This window comes from Trachypithecus francoisi, unplaced genomic scaffold (genome assembly GCF_009764315.1).
Source record: "Trachypithecus francoisi isolate TF-2019V2 unplaced genomic scaffold, Tfra_2.0 Lachesis_group4, whole genome shotgun sequence".
NCBI classification, from domain to species: Eukaryota; Metazoa; Chordata; class Mammalia; order Primates; family Cercopithecidae; genus Trachypithecus; species Trachypithecus francoisi.
Genome location: NW_022681469.1, coordinates 25,294,511 through 25,312,259, shown reverse-complemented (window position 1 = coordinate 25,312,259; position 17,749 = coordinate 25,294,511). Strand labels below are relative to the sequence as shown.

At 36.0% G+C, this 17,749-nt stretch overlaps 2 protein-coding genes across 5 annotated transcripts in view; one reads left to right on the top strand and one right to left on the bottom strand.

The window, feature by feature from the left end:
* Positions 1-17,749, top strand: part of EXOC4 (exocyst complex component 4) — an 823,024-nt gene that overhangs the window by 373,400 nt on the left and 431,875 nt on the right. For all 4 annotated transcript variants that reach the window (XM_033193639.1, XM_033193641.1, XM_033193640.1 and 1 more), the window contains exon 10: positions 4,971-5,067. In XM_033193639.1, the coding sequence (XP_033049530.1) occupies positions 4,971-5,067 (97 nt within the window). The remainder of the gene's footprint in view (positions 1-4,970; positions 5,068-17,749) is intronic.
* LOC117073108 (elongin-C-like) lies at positions 8,357-8,914 on the bottom strand. The gene has a single exon (XM_033193644.1). The coding sequence runs from the start codon at positions 8,730-8,732 to the stop codon at positions 8,394-8,396; it is 339 nt and encodes a 112-aa protein (XP_033049535.1). The 5' UTR covers positions 8,733-8,914; the 3' UTR covers positions 8,357-8,393.

Below are 17,749 nucleotides of genomic sequence, written 5' to 3'. Positions count from 1 at the left end.
CAAGAACAACATTTTTTGAATTTGGACTTTCTTTCTCCCTAGTTTGTGAAATCAGTTAGATCCTTCAGTGTTTGGTAATTCTAATGGAAAAGGAAAAGAGCATTGGCGATGTACTCGGCACAGAACACTGTACTTAATGTCCTTATCTGCGTTACTTCCCTTAAACATCACAAGTCTTTGAAAGAGTTTATTGCAATCCTTATTTTATAAATGGGAAGGCTGAGACTCAGAGAATTTAAATAATTTTGTCGCACTTATGCTAATAATGAATAGTGGTCTGATGTTTGACACAACATCATTTTGATTCTTCCCTCTGTTCCATAGTTATTTCAGTGAGAATCCTGTTTCCATTTCTTTCTGAGGCTTTAGTTTCTGTTTGTGTTTTATTAATATGACAATATTTATTACAAACCACATTAAACTCTAGTTGGGTAGAATCAAGGAATAAATAAATGTGGAATCTTATTACTTAAAAGCAAATGAATTCTAAAAGAAGGGACCAACCTGTGAACACTAAGATGTTGTAATTCCAGCAGTTATCAGGTGGCCTCGGTGCCTGTTGCCAGCTGTCTGGGACAGCGTGTCAAATCATCGTCCTCATTGTTAAAAATAGGAAATATCTGGGGCCTTTCTTCTCCTTTTGCATAGTATATTCCACTTGTAATACTATTGTCGGGTTCCCTTGCATTCCAGCCATCCATCATCATTCGACATTTTCTCTGGTGCCTGTCACCTGGCTTCTCACAGCTACAATTAGACCATAAATAGAGTGAAGGGAAGGAGTGCTCTGACCTGTCCAGTGCTCTAACCAGGATTGAACAACATGTTCCTTAAGAAGGCTCCTGGCCAGGCATGGTGGCTCACACCTGTAATCCCAGCACTTTGGGAGACTGAGGCTAGTGGATCACTTGAGGTCAGGAGTTCGAGACTAGCTTGGCCAACATGGTGAAGCCTCGTCTCTACCAAAAATACAAAAATTAGCCAGGCATGGTGGTGCATGCCTGTAATCCCAGCTGCTCGGGAGGCTGAGGCAGGAGAATCACTTGAACCTGGGAGGTGGAGGTTGCAGTAAACCGAGATCTCACCAGTGTATACCAGCCTGGGGGACACAGCGAGACTCCATCTCAAAAAAAAAAAAAAAAGTTCCTGACAGTAGGTCCCAGGTTATTTGATCATGAGAAGATGAGAAGGCACGTGAGGAAAAGTGAGTTTTGTTTTTCACTAAGAATACTGAAATGCTAAAGTAGATTTCAGGGGTTCAGGACTCAGACCTTATGATTTTTGGCCATGACCTTTACTTTTGTTTCTGACAGCTTTATTTTCAAGAAAATTTTCATTGGGTTGGCTCTGTTTATTAGTAATGTAGTAAGAAACATTTGACTTCTCATCTTCAAGAGGAAATCATGACAAGTGCAGTATAGATGGCATTTGGTAATGGAGCTGGAAGAGTGTATGAGGTTCCTGTAGATGGAAGTCTGGTTAGGGGTTGGGGTAGGGAGGAGAGTCTCTTTTTACATATTTCTCTCTGAACTTTACTTTTTATTTAGCTTAACTGCACTATGTGAATCAGTAATCATCTTTTTGTAGCTAGCAGGGGTTTAGAACTAATGAAAGTATTATTTAGTTTCTAACCTCATACCCTGTCATTGTACCTATATATTTTCACAGCCATATCTTCCTCTCACTGACATTTCTAGTGACTCTGATGCTGTATTTTTGGTATTGTAGCTTATCTTTTGTTATCTTCGTTCTCTGTAATATGGTCATCAACAAATGTTTATTAAGCACACCTACTCCCTATACAGCTTTGATGATACAGTGAGATTTGCTTACCTTTATTAGTTTTTGACAGTTGCTTACATTTATTCGGGTTTTGACAGTTTACATTTATTAAGCTTTCACACATACTGTCTCATCTAATTACTGTAACATTTTAGCAAGTTAGGTCTTTTTTCCTTTCATTCAGCAAATGTATTCTTGTTTAATCACTTTCCAGGAAGTTACATTCCAGGTGGGAAAAAGTGACATAAGGAAGAAAACACACAGTAACAGAAGTGACTTGTGTTAAGGTTCTTATGGGTTATTTTATACATAGTCACTGTTAATAGAATTGTGGACTTTGAGAGAAGGGCATTTGATAGTTTGGGAATAGATGTGAGACCTAAAGAAATGGTACGAGGGGAGAGAGACCTCCAGATGGTAGCGCAGTGTGGCTAAGGCATAGAGGTGCACATGCATACAGCGCATTTACCATACGTGAAGGTTTTCATTGAATGAAGCCAGGTTAGTCAGGTCTGAACTTAATTATTGAGTGCCTAATAGCGTAGCACTTCAGAATATTTATAAACTGTTGGAAATCATCTAGTCTATCTCATATAGGTTATCAAGAGACATGTTCATATTGTGTCCATTATTACATTATTTTCATGTAGACTTACTTACCTGTTCCTGAAGTGTAGAATATATCCCGGTTTCTTCTATACATATCTCCTTCGTGAATGAATTCTGACTAGATTTTATGATCTTAAAAGGAAAGATGTTAAAGAAGTTATACTTATTGTATCATTTTTGTAACTATACCATGTGACCTTTCAAGGAGGATTTTATTAGAAGTGTAGTGTTTGTTTCCGTCTTCATGCTTTCCTTAACTCAGCAAAATTTAGCAGCACGTTCATATCTCTGATGCAAACATTGTACAAGATTGATTTTTTTTAATGAGAAAAAACAGTCCACGATTTCTAATTAAGGGTTGACTATGCCATTGTATTTTTGGTTATTCTTAAGAAAAAGTATGCACTGATTAGTTGGTAGAAACGACTGATCCAAATGTCTAGACTTTGATGCCTCTGGGAAGTCCTGATGATCCAGGGTATGGATTTCTGAAGCTTCACATGTTTTTATCAGTCAATTTCCAAGATGCCTAGAGACCATTCAGATAGATAATAAATCAGGGGAGATTTAGCTGTGTTTGGTAACATGCAAAGAACTATACTCAGAAAGAAAATGTTTAATTTAGAAGAAGGAAACCAAATGTTGGAAGTGTAGATTGCTAGGGTTTTGAGGAAGCCCACTAAATAGTAGCCATCTTTCCTGCTGGAGTTTTGAAACTACTGAGAAATAAGTAAGGTAGATAGTAAGTGAAATGTCACTTTTATATTGATTTAAGCCAGATTGCAGGATGTAACCCAGTTTGAGAATCAAACAAAGCTTGCTAACTGAACATCACAATTAAACAGATTTACTCACCCGTTTAGAAAAGATGTTGGCCCACTTCAGGCCTTCTCTGACAAAGCAGGGCCTTTATAGCTAAACTTACACCAGACACCACTTAACTGTCTTCAGGCACTCTAGTTTCTAAAGTGGAATATGGGAGTTGCTAAGCCATGCATGCCCAGCCTTTTCTTCTCAATTTTTATCAGTCAGAGGCATTATATCACTTCCCCTGGAGTGGGTAAAAGGTGGAGAGAGGTCAGAGATTACATTAGTTGAACTTCATTATAGTGGCAAGAAACACAAGTAGGGGGAGAGCATTTTTCCCAACATCCAAAGTGATACATCTTTTCACATTCTAAATTCTCTGAAATGAGGATGTATCTGAAATGAGTGGCATCTTAATGGCTGCCTACTGGAAACCAGTCACGGTGAATTGTCACCGGTGCAGTGTGTGTGAGCTTGCGTTACTCCTAGCACCATGACCCTTCCGTGTTTCCATTAATGAAGCAATTAAGGACCATTTGAGGAAAGAGTATAAGTCCTGGTCGGAATAGGAAAGCCTTCTGTTTAAACCTTCTGATAGCATCAAGAAAGCATCAACTTTAAACTTTGCAGGATGGATATCAGCAGCGTGCAATAAAATATGGGATGCAGCTTGGAGCACTCCTTTATGAAACACACGCTCTTGGTGACAGTGGATGACAATGTTTAGAAAACAAGGACATTGAAAACTCTGAGTCAGAGCGATTCGAAAGAGCTAGACTTCAAATATTACTTAGTGTTAAGACTACCTTAACAAACTTATTTTTCTTATATTTTCTTATTGAATGTGCCTGAGAGGTTTATGGTAACCATTTGTTTATGTGAAAGCCAAGCTATTCAATAAGGAAAAGGAAACATTCCAAGAAAGCATTATATAGTTTAAATAGCAGGACTTTTTTTTTTCTTGGTGATGTGTAAAATAATAGTATGTCTTATAATCATTGGGGTCTCAGATTTGATAAAGTATGGTAAGTTAGGCTTATATGAATCTCTGCTCCAATCTTTACAATATGCAGCAACTTTGAATGGCAGGTACTTCATCCTTTCTCTGAAAGCTTTATGTCCCATACTGTCCAAGATGGACCCTGGTCATTGGAGATCAAAATTTTCACCTTAACGGAATTGTAGCCTTGCAGTGTTCCATTAAATGTAGCATTTGTTCTTACTGTGATTCCATGTTCTTACTCAGAGTAAAAATGCTGGGTGTTTGTTTGTTTGTTTGTTTGTTTTGAGATGGAGTCTCGCTCTGTCGCCCAGGCTTTAGTGCAGTGGCGCAATCTTGGTTCACTGCAACCTCCGCCTCCCAGGTTCCAGCAATTCTGCTGCCTCAACCTCCCGAGTAGCTGGGACTACAGGCACATGCGACCATGCCTGGCTATTTTTAAAAAATTTTTAATAGAAACAGGGTTTCACCATATTGGCCAGGCTGATCTCAAACTCCTGGCCTGAAGTGCTCAACCCTCCTCAGCCTCCCAAACTGGTGGGACCACAGCTGTGAGCCACCTTGCCCAGCCAGGGTGAAAATTCTAATCTCTTGTTTATTCAAGTGAGGAAGCCTGGATGAAGTCGTTCAAAATAATTTTGTACTTACCGAAGGTTATTGCTTGCAAAGATGGTCCTAATTATGACAGTATAGGACTCATCTAGATATGCTTGGTTTGTTTATTTATAAACGTTTCGATGAGCTAAGTCTCTTTTTTTCTTTCATCTGAAAGGGGGTCCTGATGACAACTTAATTGAAGGTGGAGGAACAAAATTTGTCTGCAAACCTGGAGCCAGAAACATTACCGTCATATTCCACCCATTACTAAGGTAAGTCAAGTGCTGTGATGTACTTACTGAAGATCAATATTTTCATTATTTATGCTGCTCTGCTGAATACCAGTTGTTGCGTCAGCATTGAAACAAGTCATAAAAGAAATTTGTTCTATTTTTAGGGCCTCACTATCAAAGTTAGTCAGTTTAACAGATAATCTCAGTCCCACTGAGTAGCTACTTATTTTCAGGAGTAAATACTTTTATTTGATTTTCTTTCTTTCACACTCCCTATCTCTGTCCCTTTCCCGCCCTCTTCCCTTCCCTCCTTCCCTCCCTGTCTCTTTCTTTTCTGTCTCAGGAGTTGGCAAACTATGGCTTACTGGAGAAATCTGCCCTGCACATGTATTTTTAAATACATTTTTATTGACACACAGACATGCTCATTTGTTTACGTATTGTCCATAGCTACTTTTGTGCTACAAGTGCAGACTTTTAATTGCAACAGAACTCATATGGCCCACAAAGCCTGAAATACTTACTCTCTGGCCCTTTACAGGAAAAAATTGCCAACCCATAATCTGTCCTTGTCATTTACACCAGTGTCCGAGATATCCTTTGAGAACTGGCAGGTCTCTGAAGAAATATGATTTATAAAAAAATGAAAGACATACACATCAAGTGTATGTTTTTATATGTTGAAAGATAACATGATGTGACCAGAGTGAAATCTATTCTAATGCTCAGTTCATTAGGATAACATGATTATAGGAAAGTAAGAATCCATAGTGCCTCCATTAAAGAAAGAAATCTAAATCCTGAATACTTTTAAAAAGATACTTTTTGAGAGTGGAAAAAAGAGGCAATTGTCGAGTAGATAAAAAGTTTCAGTTTATGATAGGAAAGTTCTAGAGATCTGTTACATAACAGTATGCACATAGTTGACACTACTGTACGGTACATTTAAAAAAGGTTGATGGTAAATTTAATGTTATGTTTTTTTTTTTACCACAATTTGTAAAATGCACCTTTTGGGATCCACATATCTAATATAATATCAATTGTATGTTTTCTCTGTAAAGAAACAGAGTATATATTTGTGGCATTTTCATATAATAGACCAGAAACTCCTGAATTTACTAAATGTTAGGTACTTCAGAATATCACCTTACCTTTCTCAGATCACTTCTATAATATTTGCGGCATTTGGAATAACAGTTAAGCAAATGCTGTTGAATTGGCCAGAGATAATATTATGAATATTTTCTCCAAGCATAAGCAGTTTATTATTACAATGTCCTACCTTCTCATTATTCGAGACTTACTAAATTGATACCATTAGAACTAATTAAATTCTAATCTCTTATATGGGTAACCAGTGTTCTAAATTGTACTGGATTAGTTTCCTCAATTGATTTTAAATACAAAAACATAAATATGTAAATTAAATATCGAAAACTTGACTTTCACACAATAAAAAGTTTTTAAAGAAATTTTACTGACTTTAAGAAGTCTGTTTTAGCAGAGATTTGTAGCAAGTAAATTCATTTAAGAACCATGGGATTAAGAAAACTAAGACTATTAAGAGATTAAGAAAATTAAAACTATTTCTCTGTAGGTTTAGTTGATAGAGTACTATATGTATATAATAAGTAAATTATAACATACAGAATTTATAGATTAAATAACATTGATTATATATATCAATTGACTTTGGTAGTTAGTTTCGTTTTCACTGTCTTCTTCAATTACAATTGATTTCTACTTAGTTAATGTTGCTAATTGTTAGAAATTGGAAAATACCTTAATCATGGTAAGCATCTTCTAACCTAGATTTAGTGCCATAATTTACTGCTGAGTTATACTATAGTTTGGATAAGTGGAATTCTTGTGCTTACATTTATTCCCAAGTAGAAAAGAAATCCTTTAGAAGCCATTAACAGTGTTGTCAGTAACCACTTTTCAAGAGATTTTTCCTCTGTTTTTTTTTTCTTTTTAAATGTGAAATTAGAAGAATGAAATATATATATACACACATAATATATAAATATATATGTTAGTACTTATTTTACACTTAATAAAATGCATTTTTTTTTTTGTAGAAGATTCTGGTGGAACTTAATGTATTACAGTTCTTGACAGTTACTTGTTAAGTCTTTATAAATGCTGCTTTGCTAGATAGTTGTTTCAAGGCTTGGTAGTACTCCCAGTGGTTTTACTCTCTTACTTGATTTCTACTTTCATTCAGAATTTTAGCTTATTGATTAAAACTGAAAAAAGTTTGTTGCCTGATACAGCTTATCATTCATTCTTTCTCTGTGTATCTCTTAATGGAAATTCCAAAAATATTGTGTGGTCTGAAAGGTAAGTTCATTCTTGGATGAACAGATGACTGTGATAGAGTTTTAATTAGCTCTTGGCCCAAATCGCAACCTTGTCAAAAACTCCTGATTGACTTGTGGAACTTGAAATGATTAAGATCTTTTAGTGGTTTTTTACCTTTTTAATTTGAGTTTTTACACTTCAGCATTTCCTGAGTGTTGGATTTATTATTTCTTCTAAAATTTAGAAGTTTCATTTTTGTAATTAAATGAACCAGTGTGCATTATCATACTTGTGTATTTTATTAGTACTATTATAATTTAAAATTTGTCTTTTATATTCAACAAATATTTATTGAATACTTATGATGCATATTTTCCTATCTCCAAGTTAGATGTAGTCTCTTGTTCAGACGTAGTTGCTCGTATTTTTATGAAATTATATAAACAAAGATTGTGTAGATATGTTTTCTGTTCTTTAGAATGGTCATTGCTTTTATTCTATGCTAGTTTAAGTGAATGTGAGTTAGTATTCTGTTATTTGAAAGATAGTGTAGCATAATGGGAGAGGCAGTGTAGAAGAATGAAAGGTGGAAAAAATGTACAGGATTGCAGATTCCAAATGGAAAACATGACAAGTGATCTTGGTTCAGGTCTAGGCTTCTTCACTTCAGATTTACTCAGTGCTTATTATTAGACTCTGATTATGCCACGTCCTGGGGAAAGAAATAATAAGATCATATCCTTACCTGCAAGCTCCTCTCTTGGTAGCCGCATGGGTTGCAAAAAATGAAGAAGCCTGAAAACATCACATATTGGTGAGGACATGGATCAGTGGGATGTCTTATACCTTGTGGGAGGATGTAAATTGGTTCAGCCTCTTTCAACTGGTTTGACATTATTGAAAAATCACATTTCCTGTTACCTAGCAGTTCCCTCTCCTAATGCTCTTAAATGTGTTTCTACTTGTTATCAACTGACTCATACTATTTTTCCATGCCAATTTGCCAAACTCTTTTTCTTTCTTTTTTTTTTTTAACAGTTTATTATAATTTATTTTATTTAACAATCTAGGAAGTTCGCAGCCATCAGCAGTTCTAGTGCAATTTCAGGTGCAATTGGGAATTTGGGAATCTCGGTGGAGCTGTTAGTGTAGCGAACCTTGTACGTAAAATACATGCATACTTTTGATAGCACATGTGAAGGTATCTCTCTAAAATTGACCTCATTGGTTTCGTTCTCAGCAAACTGACCTGGGCCACTCAACATGGCTTTTATCGTGCCTGATGTTAATGCATGTTCTCTTTTTACAATAAATTCATGGCCATCAGATGACATCAATTTGACATACATGGCATCAGGGCCTTCACAGCCACCAAAGGTTTTCTCCTCTCCATCCATTTTGTTCTTATGAAATTCTACTTTGCTTCCCCAGGAACTTTAGTAGCTTCCTGGAGCTCTGTTTCCGCCCCAGCCCGAGACTCAATCGTCAGCCCCGCAGCCACCGCAGCCGGATCCCCGCGTACTGCCACAGCCCCTATCCCAGGGCGGCCCCCCCCACCAAACTCTTTTTCTAATTGGTTACAATAATTATTCTTTATTTATAACTTAGCTCATATTAAAAATAAGTTTGGCTGGGCACGGTGGCTCACACCTGTAATCCCAGCACCTTGGGAGGCCGAGACGAGTGGATCACCTGAGGTCAGGAGTTTGAGACCAGCCTGGACAACATGGTGAAACCCCGTCTCTACTAAAAATACAAAAATTAGCCAGGCGTGGTGGCATGTGCATGTAATCCCAGCTACTTGGGAGGCTGAGGCAGGAGAATCACTTGAACCCAGGAGGCGAAGGTTGCAGTGAGCTGAGATTGCGCCACCGCACTCCAGCCTGGGCAACAAGAGCGAAATTTCATCTCAAAAATAAAATGAAATAAGTTCTAGAGGAACTTACCACAAGTTGACTTTTATAAAAAATCAGGACCCATTTGAACATTATATCTTTTTTTTTTCTTACATGGTCTCTTGGCAAACTCACATTTGTTTTCAGTGGAGGGAGATCCCTTTCAAGTGTTTAGGTCCTTCACTTTCCTTTGCTACTTTTTCCCTATGTCTGGTGTCACTGGTACTGTACTGTCTTCCTGAAACTATGCATATGACTATTCTATACACTTCATTTATTAAAATCATTCATTTCATAGTTTTCATTCTAGTAGTGCATTCTTTGCAGCTTGGAGGGTTTCTATGTTGACAATTCCAACCACCCTTCTAAGAATACCACAGCACAGTTTCCCGTTATGCTGGTTTGTATATTCTCAGTAGTTGCTTTTCCTCTCCTTTCATAAAATTATTATACTGGGTCTTCAAATCTGGTAATCTTGCTAACTTATTTTTTTACTGTTCTCATAGCTACTGCAGTTCCATCACTAGGAAATCTCACAGGATGTGAGAGTCAAATATACTGACTTCTAATTTGTTCACTGCCCATTAACTCTGCTTGTCCCTTTACTTGCTTATTTAATGCTTTCCTTATTGTTTTCTCTTTACAGTCAAGCATGTCTCTTAGAGAGTAAATTTCTAGAAAGAAATGGGGTATAGTATATTATCTTACTTGCTTTACTCTTAGCCTACCAAGACATTGTTTTTAATTAAACCTTTAATGAATGTTTTTAATGATAGGTCTTTTTTTTTCTTTTTTCTTTTTTTTTTTTTTAACTCATTCTGTTGTCCAGGCTGGAGTGCAATGGTGTGATCTTGGCTCATTGCAACCTCTGCCTCCTGGGTTCAAGCAATTCTTGTGCCTCAGCCTCCCAAATAGCTGGGATTACAGGCATGCGCCACCATGCCCGGCTAATGTATTTTAGTAGATATGGGGTTTTGCCATGTTGGCCAGGCTGGTCTCAAACTCCTGACAGGTGATCTGCCCACCTCGGCCTCCCAAAATGCTGAGATTACAGGTGTGAGCCACTGTGCCCAGCCAATAACAGGTCATCTAATCAGTGTTTCTGCCTGTGGGTCTAAATGAACAAAACCATAGTAAAACAACGGTTTCTAGCCATGGCCAGATAGATTCTGAAATACTTTCCCTAAAATGTAGACTCTGAAAGTGATATAACTGATGCCTTTTTTTCTTCCATTGACATGTTTCCTCTCTTTCAGCTTTCTCTAGAAGGCTTAAGACAAATGAATGAGTTCATTCTTATAAATGGAATTTATGTTATGGGCCTTGATTTTGGGAAACAGAAGGAAGATATGTTAATGTTGGAATTTGAGTGACATTATTTCTCTTCTTTTGTGTAGTTCTGATGTGCATTTAGGTTTCTTTCCAAAAATAATTATTTTTGAATAATTACATCGTGGTAATTGTTAACCATGATCTGAATATAAAGAAACCTTTGGCAATGAAGTACATTTTATTATAGTATCAATCACAATTTAAATGAGGGTGACACTTTTTATTACAATTAATATATAATGTAGTCTTTTCAGGAAATTTGAAATTACTTTGTAGCTGTTATTTGTGGGATTTGTGGGGAGAAGGAGTGAGAATGTACTTTTCTCTTTGTTTTTTTTCATTCTTTTTTTTATTATTCTTTATTCTCTGCAAGTCTAAAAACAGGTAATTTATTGTGCCTTAGATTTGTTAGTACAGTTCTTTCACATAGCAAACACAGGTGAGAACACAAGTTATTTCTTAGAAAATCTGAATGCTTGCACCTAACTAGAAGTATCATTCAGAAGATACTCTAATGCCATTTTTTCTTCCTGGACCAATAAGGCGTATTGGTGGGAGCGTTGCTAAATCGAAACAAAGTCATGCCTTTGACAGGTGCACTTAGCACCTCATAACCACAGAGTCCCAGTTAAATAAGTGGAATTGTCAAAGAAGGATGGCAACATTTAATGCAGCCCATCACTGCTTTAGAAACAGTGGTTAGCTAGGACAAGACTCAAGAACAAGGACACACTGGCCCAAGGAAGCCTTCTGAGTCCTCACATGGCCTCTTCCCTGTGCACTGGGACAGAGCTCCCTGGTGTTCCTTCCTCTTACAAGAATATTAGCTCTATGGGATCAGGGCCCTGCCATTGTGACCTCATTTGACCTTAATTACCTCTTTCAGAGAATATATATTAAAATTCACTGTCAGAACAGACTATTAATTAAAGTGGTATTTAATCGTCCTTTTAGCATTGGAGTCCTATTTTAACTGGAAAGGAGTTTTGTACGTTGTATGAGAGAGAGAGAGATTAGACCACTAAAAGTGAAGAAGTGAAGTGTTGGGGCTGGATAGAAGTGAACACATTCTAAGTTTTGATGTCTGCCAAATCACCGTGAGCCTTCGTTTCCCTTATCTGCAAAGGAAAGAAAAACATTCATTAAGTGTTTAATGACAGACAATGTCTTGGTAGGTAAAGATTAAAAGCAAGATAATACTATACCTCATTTCTTTCTAGAAACTTACTCTTTAACAGACGCGCTTAACCAGAAAGAGAAAACAGTAAGGAAAAGCATTAAATAAACGAGTTGGTTGGTTTGGATGTTGCTTTCTACCTGTTAAGTTTTGTGATTCTGTGACTGGGCAGTGCTTTTATAGTATTTAGGGAATCTGAAGGCCTGGCATTTTGAAATTTAAAAGTTTATGTAGCAAGTGAGTTTTATAGTGTGTTGGAGAATTGTTGCTTATATGCTCCAACTGGCTTTTAAAAGGCATTTGGCTCTTTAAGGTAATGAACACTTGGCATGCATGAAGTAATATGTTTCTTACGGGACAACTGAAGAGCAGTTGTTTGCAGTCTTGTGACATGGCAGAGGCAGGAGGCTGGGGACATGGGGAGGATGATGCCATTCAAGTTGCAAAGTGTTACTGATTCTAGTTCTGTTGAACACTGCTGGAATATTGAATATCTGGGCTATAAGCATTTTTTACTAGTAATTATCATCCACACCTCATTAAAATCAGACATCAATTTATGTCTTTCTAGGTAGAGCAAAAAGTGAAATATTTATTGGCCAGTGAGAAAAGTCCTGGCATCTAGATCAGTTAAGAAGATGAACCTCTCTTGGCAACTTGGGCTTTTGGTGATGGACGGTTTGGTTTGCTGTGTTCCATCCTTAAGACTAATAACAGTCAGAACAAGTGGTTGTAGTCATAGCTAATGCATAGAGAAGAATTTCTAAAAATTACTCTGAGATGTAGATGTTACACATAGAAATCGCTATACCGCAGCAGTATAGGGTACTGTTTTGTGGCCTGTTTGTGAAATAGCTTTGAAATGCCTGTGATTAGGAGATGCTTAAAGTTAGGACAGGAAGTAACTGAAACCAAACCTGGAGCAGTGAAAGGCTCCAAAGGTGATTATGCTATTAACCAGTAATTTCTGTTTCCAAAAATGACATTTCAAAGTAAAAGAGAATTGTGATTAGCATTTTTATTTTATACTTTTTGTTTTAATAATTATAGTACTTATAATATCACATATTGCCAATATTTTCAGATCAAAGGCATATATAATTTACTGTTATAATTAAGCACATTTTTCCTAATATTTTTATCTTTGAAAAATGCAATGACATTGTTCTACCCATGTCAATTTGATGTGTACATTGATATTTATTTAGCAGAATATTATTCTCAGTGTTCACAGGTATTTGATATTTTTATACAGATGCATGTTTGTTCTTAATGAGCTAAAGCTTATGTAGACATTTTGAAAGATGTTAGTGATTAGACAGCCTAGCAAATAATGTTGTAGATCATACATTATTCATGCATGGGTGGAAATGTGGACACCTTGTTGCATTTTTATGAAACACAGCCATTTTTTCCCCTCTGCTCAGAATTATGAAAAAATATTGCTAGTTTTCGGTCTGCCTGACCTGTAAGGCCTGTGAAGTGCTGAGTGGTTGGTATACATAGATTTCAAGCCCTATATTTGAGTAACTTCTTTTGATTTAATATTGTAAATGTTAAATGCTATAAACCTTCAGACCACCTAACTTTTGGAGATTAAAAAATTTCATTCTAAACTTTTTTTACTTCTATATTTTCAAAATGTATGACATATGGCTAAACACTGATTGCAACTAAATGGTCAGTTTTGTACTACTGAGTAAAATGGAGAGGCAGTCAAGGTTTCAACCCATGTATTTATGCACATTTCGGCAATTTCTGAAAAGGTGAAGCATCTCAATCTAGTTAGCACAAAAGAATAGGCCATTTCTCATGAGAAACAGTTGGAAAAACTGGAAATGTTAGTGAAAAACAGGGGAGAAACAGAATATTTTTTATCTGTTTACATATATAAAGAGATCACTTTATATTATAATCCCTTAAAGAGATAGTTATTTTGTTATTTGTTGCTTCGTACATATGGATTATAACTAGTTGGTTGTATGTTTCAAGAGATTCTGCTCTACACAGTGAAAATTTTCAAATGAATAAGGCAGCAGAAATAGGAAAGCTTTTCTTGGGAGATAATATTTTTCATGGAGATGATTAACCAGAAGCTGAATTTATGATGCAGTTAACTGGCTGTTGAATTTCCAGGTCTACATTCTTTAAATCTCTGATTGTAAGCCTTTCTAACATACTGTGCAACTTCAGAGCTCTGGGGAGATATGTTTCTTCCAATCTTGCTCATTTGAGTTACTTTTTTATGCTTCAGCTTAATGCTGATGATTATCATTGGCAGGGTCAAGGGAGTATAGTTGACTTCTGTGTCACTTCAGCATTGACTTTCTTCTTTCGAACACAAGGAGACTCATGGAAGGGTTGTTAGACAAACGCCACCTCTCCCTACCATATAGTTCCTTCTATCCTCTTTTTTTCTTCTCTGCTTTTATTTTTGTATTTTTCTTTTTCATGTCCACTAACTGGTACATACGAGTATAACTTAGCTCTTCCAGTGACTGTTAAAGGAAAAAGAAAACTAGCTTTCTTTTGTTGTAAAAGCTAATTTGGGACCAACGCTGTATTTCCAAATAACCCTAAAATCAGCATTACTTTGCTGCTGTGATTTTGACGTAGATTTAAGCTGATATTTTAGATGCAAGTTTTCGTCTCTTTATCAATTACATTTTGTTATTAATTAACCTTATTAGCAGCTTACATATAAAAGACAGTAGAAAAGACTATTCAGAACAAAATGCTTGCACAATTTGTATGCTGCTTTTTATGTATTCTGAACATGTATTCGCCTTTTGGACTGCGATACACAAAATATGCTTATTCAGCATTCGATGAAATATGTTTATGTCCAGCCACAGGGCCATTTACATCTGATTTTGAAATCTGAATTGATAATGTAATTTGGTGTTAAAAATAACATAGGCATACCTAGGGGGAAAATACAGTCTCTCCCTTTAATAACATGTATTCCTCTGAGTGTTGGCTTTGCATTGTTTCTTTGTATGATTGGGAAAATTATTTTATTCCTCTTGCTCCTCAAAAAACAGAAAGACACACACACAACCTCTTTCCTGTTTACTTTTTTCTGTTTCTGTTTTGCATTCTTTGTAACTGGGCCTTCTATATAATACCAAAGACTCTTCTTTGGTCATAATTGACATTTGAGCATTTGATCATTAATATTGCCTACCATGTTTTTAAAAAATGTGTCATACTGCAAGTGAAGTATTTTTCTTTTCATGGTCATGAGATCTTTTTTATTTTCCTTTTATAGTTAAACAAAAATAAACCCCAAAATAAGCAATGATATTTTCTCAGGATTTTATTATTTAATAACTGAGAAAGGAAACTTCTTTGATTCAGCAAGATAAGTGAGAACAGCCAGCTAGAAAGGAGAAGAAAGGTGGAAGCATCATAAAGGAAGTTTTAGTTTTGAATTACCTTAATTTCATGTTTTGGTAAGAGTAGTGGTTATGAACCTGGGAAGTGCTGGGTCTGACTTTCATGTTGCACTTGAAATAGTTGCTGGAATGTTTGATGTTTTTATGTTGTTTTTACTAGCTGGGAAAGAATAGTAATTTTGACAATCATACTGTTTTTAAACTCGGTGAGCATTCTTCAAAGCCTATTTCTGTAAAATACCACATTGTAAATAGGTGAGAAAGTATTCAATAATGTCGAGAAGAAAAAAAAACTGTAATGCTAACAAGTTTCTACGATACCACTCTTTAGTGAAAGAATATGGAAGTATGTTACTTAATTGGACTCCGTAAATTCAGAATCTATACATTTTTAAAAATCTTTTAAAATTTTTATTGAGATACACGTATATACATTCAAATGTATAAATCTGTACACATTTTTGTATGTTTGTATATTTGTGTGAATTTTTACATATGTATACACAAGTATAACCAGGACACAAATCAAGATATAAGACATTGACATCGATCATTTTCAGTACCCTAGAAGACTTGCTTATGTTGACAGTCAGTTTCCTTCCCTGAGAGATAACTATTATTGTGAATTCTGTCCCTACAGATAGATTGGTTTTGCCTATGGTTTAACTTGATATAAATGGAATCATATAGTATGTACTCTTTGGTGCCTGACTTCTTTTGTGTGACATGATGTCTATGTTAGTCATCCATAGACTAACATTGATTTTTTTATGTTAGTCATTGTGTCAGTATACTACTGAAATTAGCAATTATAAAATATAAGATTCAATCATTATTTTGGAATAAAAGAACTTTTAGAATCCTACGGTCCTAAAAACTGTTCACAAATTAAACTTCTTCTAAACAACTTTCCAAGAAATCTTTTGATTTCCTATCTTGTGGGTCCAAAGAGGTTCTCAGGGCAGTAAGAGATCTTGCAGTGGGGCAGTGTCCAGCAGGGCAGTGAGCCAGTGTAGCTGGAAGCCACATTCTCTCCGTGATGGACGTAGACTGTTTCCTACAGCTTTGGTAGTAAAAGCTAGGGAAGCAAAAATTAGTTGACATGTTTCCTAGACTTTGGGTTTTCTGATCAGTCAGTGAAGAGATAATTGGCAATTAACATGAGTTGCTACTTTTATTAAATAAAAGGGATTTTTCTTAGAATTAAGATCCATCCTTTTTAAGGGAAGATAATGGGCAATTTAAAATCGACATTCTCTCTTTTTTTTTTCTTAAGAGATAGGATGTTGCTGTGTTGCCCAGGCTGGAGTGCAGTGGCTGTTCAGAGGTGCAATAATAGCACACTGCAGAATGCCTGGGCTCAAGCGATCCTCCCACCATAGCCTCCATACCCAGCTTAAGTCAGTGTTCTTAAACCAACATTAATATGTAGGCTAGTTTTGGGGGACAGTAAATTCAGTCAAAGAGGGAGGAGAGAAGCTTGATATGAGGGATTAGCCAAGAGCCAGATGCAGAATTATCACAGGAAACCATGATCAGGTGTGGACCCAATTGAGCGACCCTAACATAGTTGTAGTGAGTTGGGAATTTACTTTTATTGATCGTAAATCACATGGTTCTGGTCCCTAGCAGGCAGTCACTAAAAATGTTTTGAGTAAATGAGCAAATTAATTGAAGGTAAAAGTGGTGGGGGCAGTTTTAAATGTATAAGGCAAACTGGATGGATATTGAATATTCTTTTAGTATGTCTGTAGAACCTTTCATTGTAATTCTTGAATATTAAAAGATACTTTTTTAACCTCTTTATACCGTCCTGAGCACATATATACATACATACATATACACACGTACATATACATACATATAAACACACACACTCATTGCCTTCACTTTAGCTAGTTGATTATTAGAATATATTTTATACAGTCACATTTGTTCCAGCCACTTTTTTTTTTTCAAGTTTTTGTACATCCGCAGCCTCTCCTGGTGGCTGCTAGTATCAGTGTCACCTGCAGTGCTTTGCCAACCCCCTGAAGCTCTCTTACTCTGTCCAGTGTGCTGAGGGTGCTGGCATCCATCAATATCTTTTTTTGCGTATTCTATTTAGTTTTGCTTTTTGCATCTGTGAAAAATGGTAGAACATCTTCTCATTGTTAGAGTGGAAATAAGAATAGTAAAGAAAACTGTACAAAAATAGGCCACTAAATTCATTCTTTAGCATGAAATTATAAATGCTGAACAGGGTTGATAGAGGTGCATCAATGCTCAGAAATGCATCTAAATGAATCTACAGTTCTTTCTTTCTTTGAAGCTTTTAAGAAAATTGATATGAGGATTTCATGAAGATTAAAAAGAGACCAATATCCTTCTCTGAATGTTGGAGGTCTGTCTGCTTTATAAGCCTCAACTCATTACATTTTCTTTTTTACATATTTTTGATTGACATGTTGATTTTAAAAATGCAACTTCAACATTCAGTGGGAGTTGACAGTATTTAAACTGAATTTTGGGGCAAAATTCTTCAATATAGTCATATTTTTCTGTTATTTTTAATTCATTCTTTTTTTTCCAGCAACTACTCACTGAGTGCTTACTATGTGCCAGACACTGTC

Excerpts from the sequence above, each read along its gene's own strand:
- LOC117073108 (XM_033193644.1), bottom strand. The coding sequence starts at position 8,732 with ATGGATGGAGAGGAGAAAACCTTTGGTGGCTGTGAAGGCCCTGATGCC.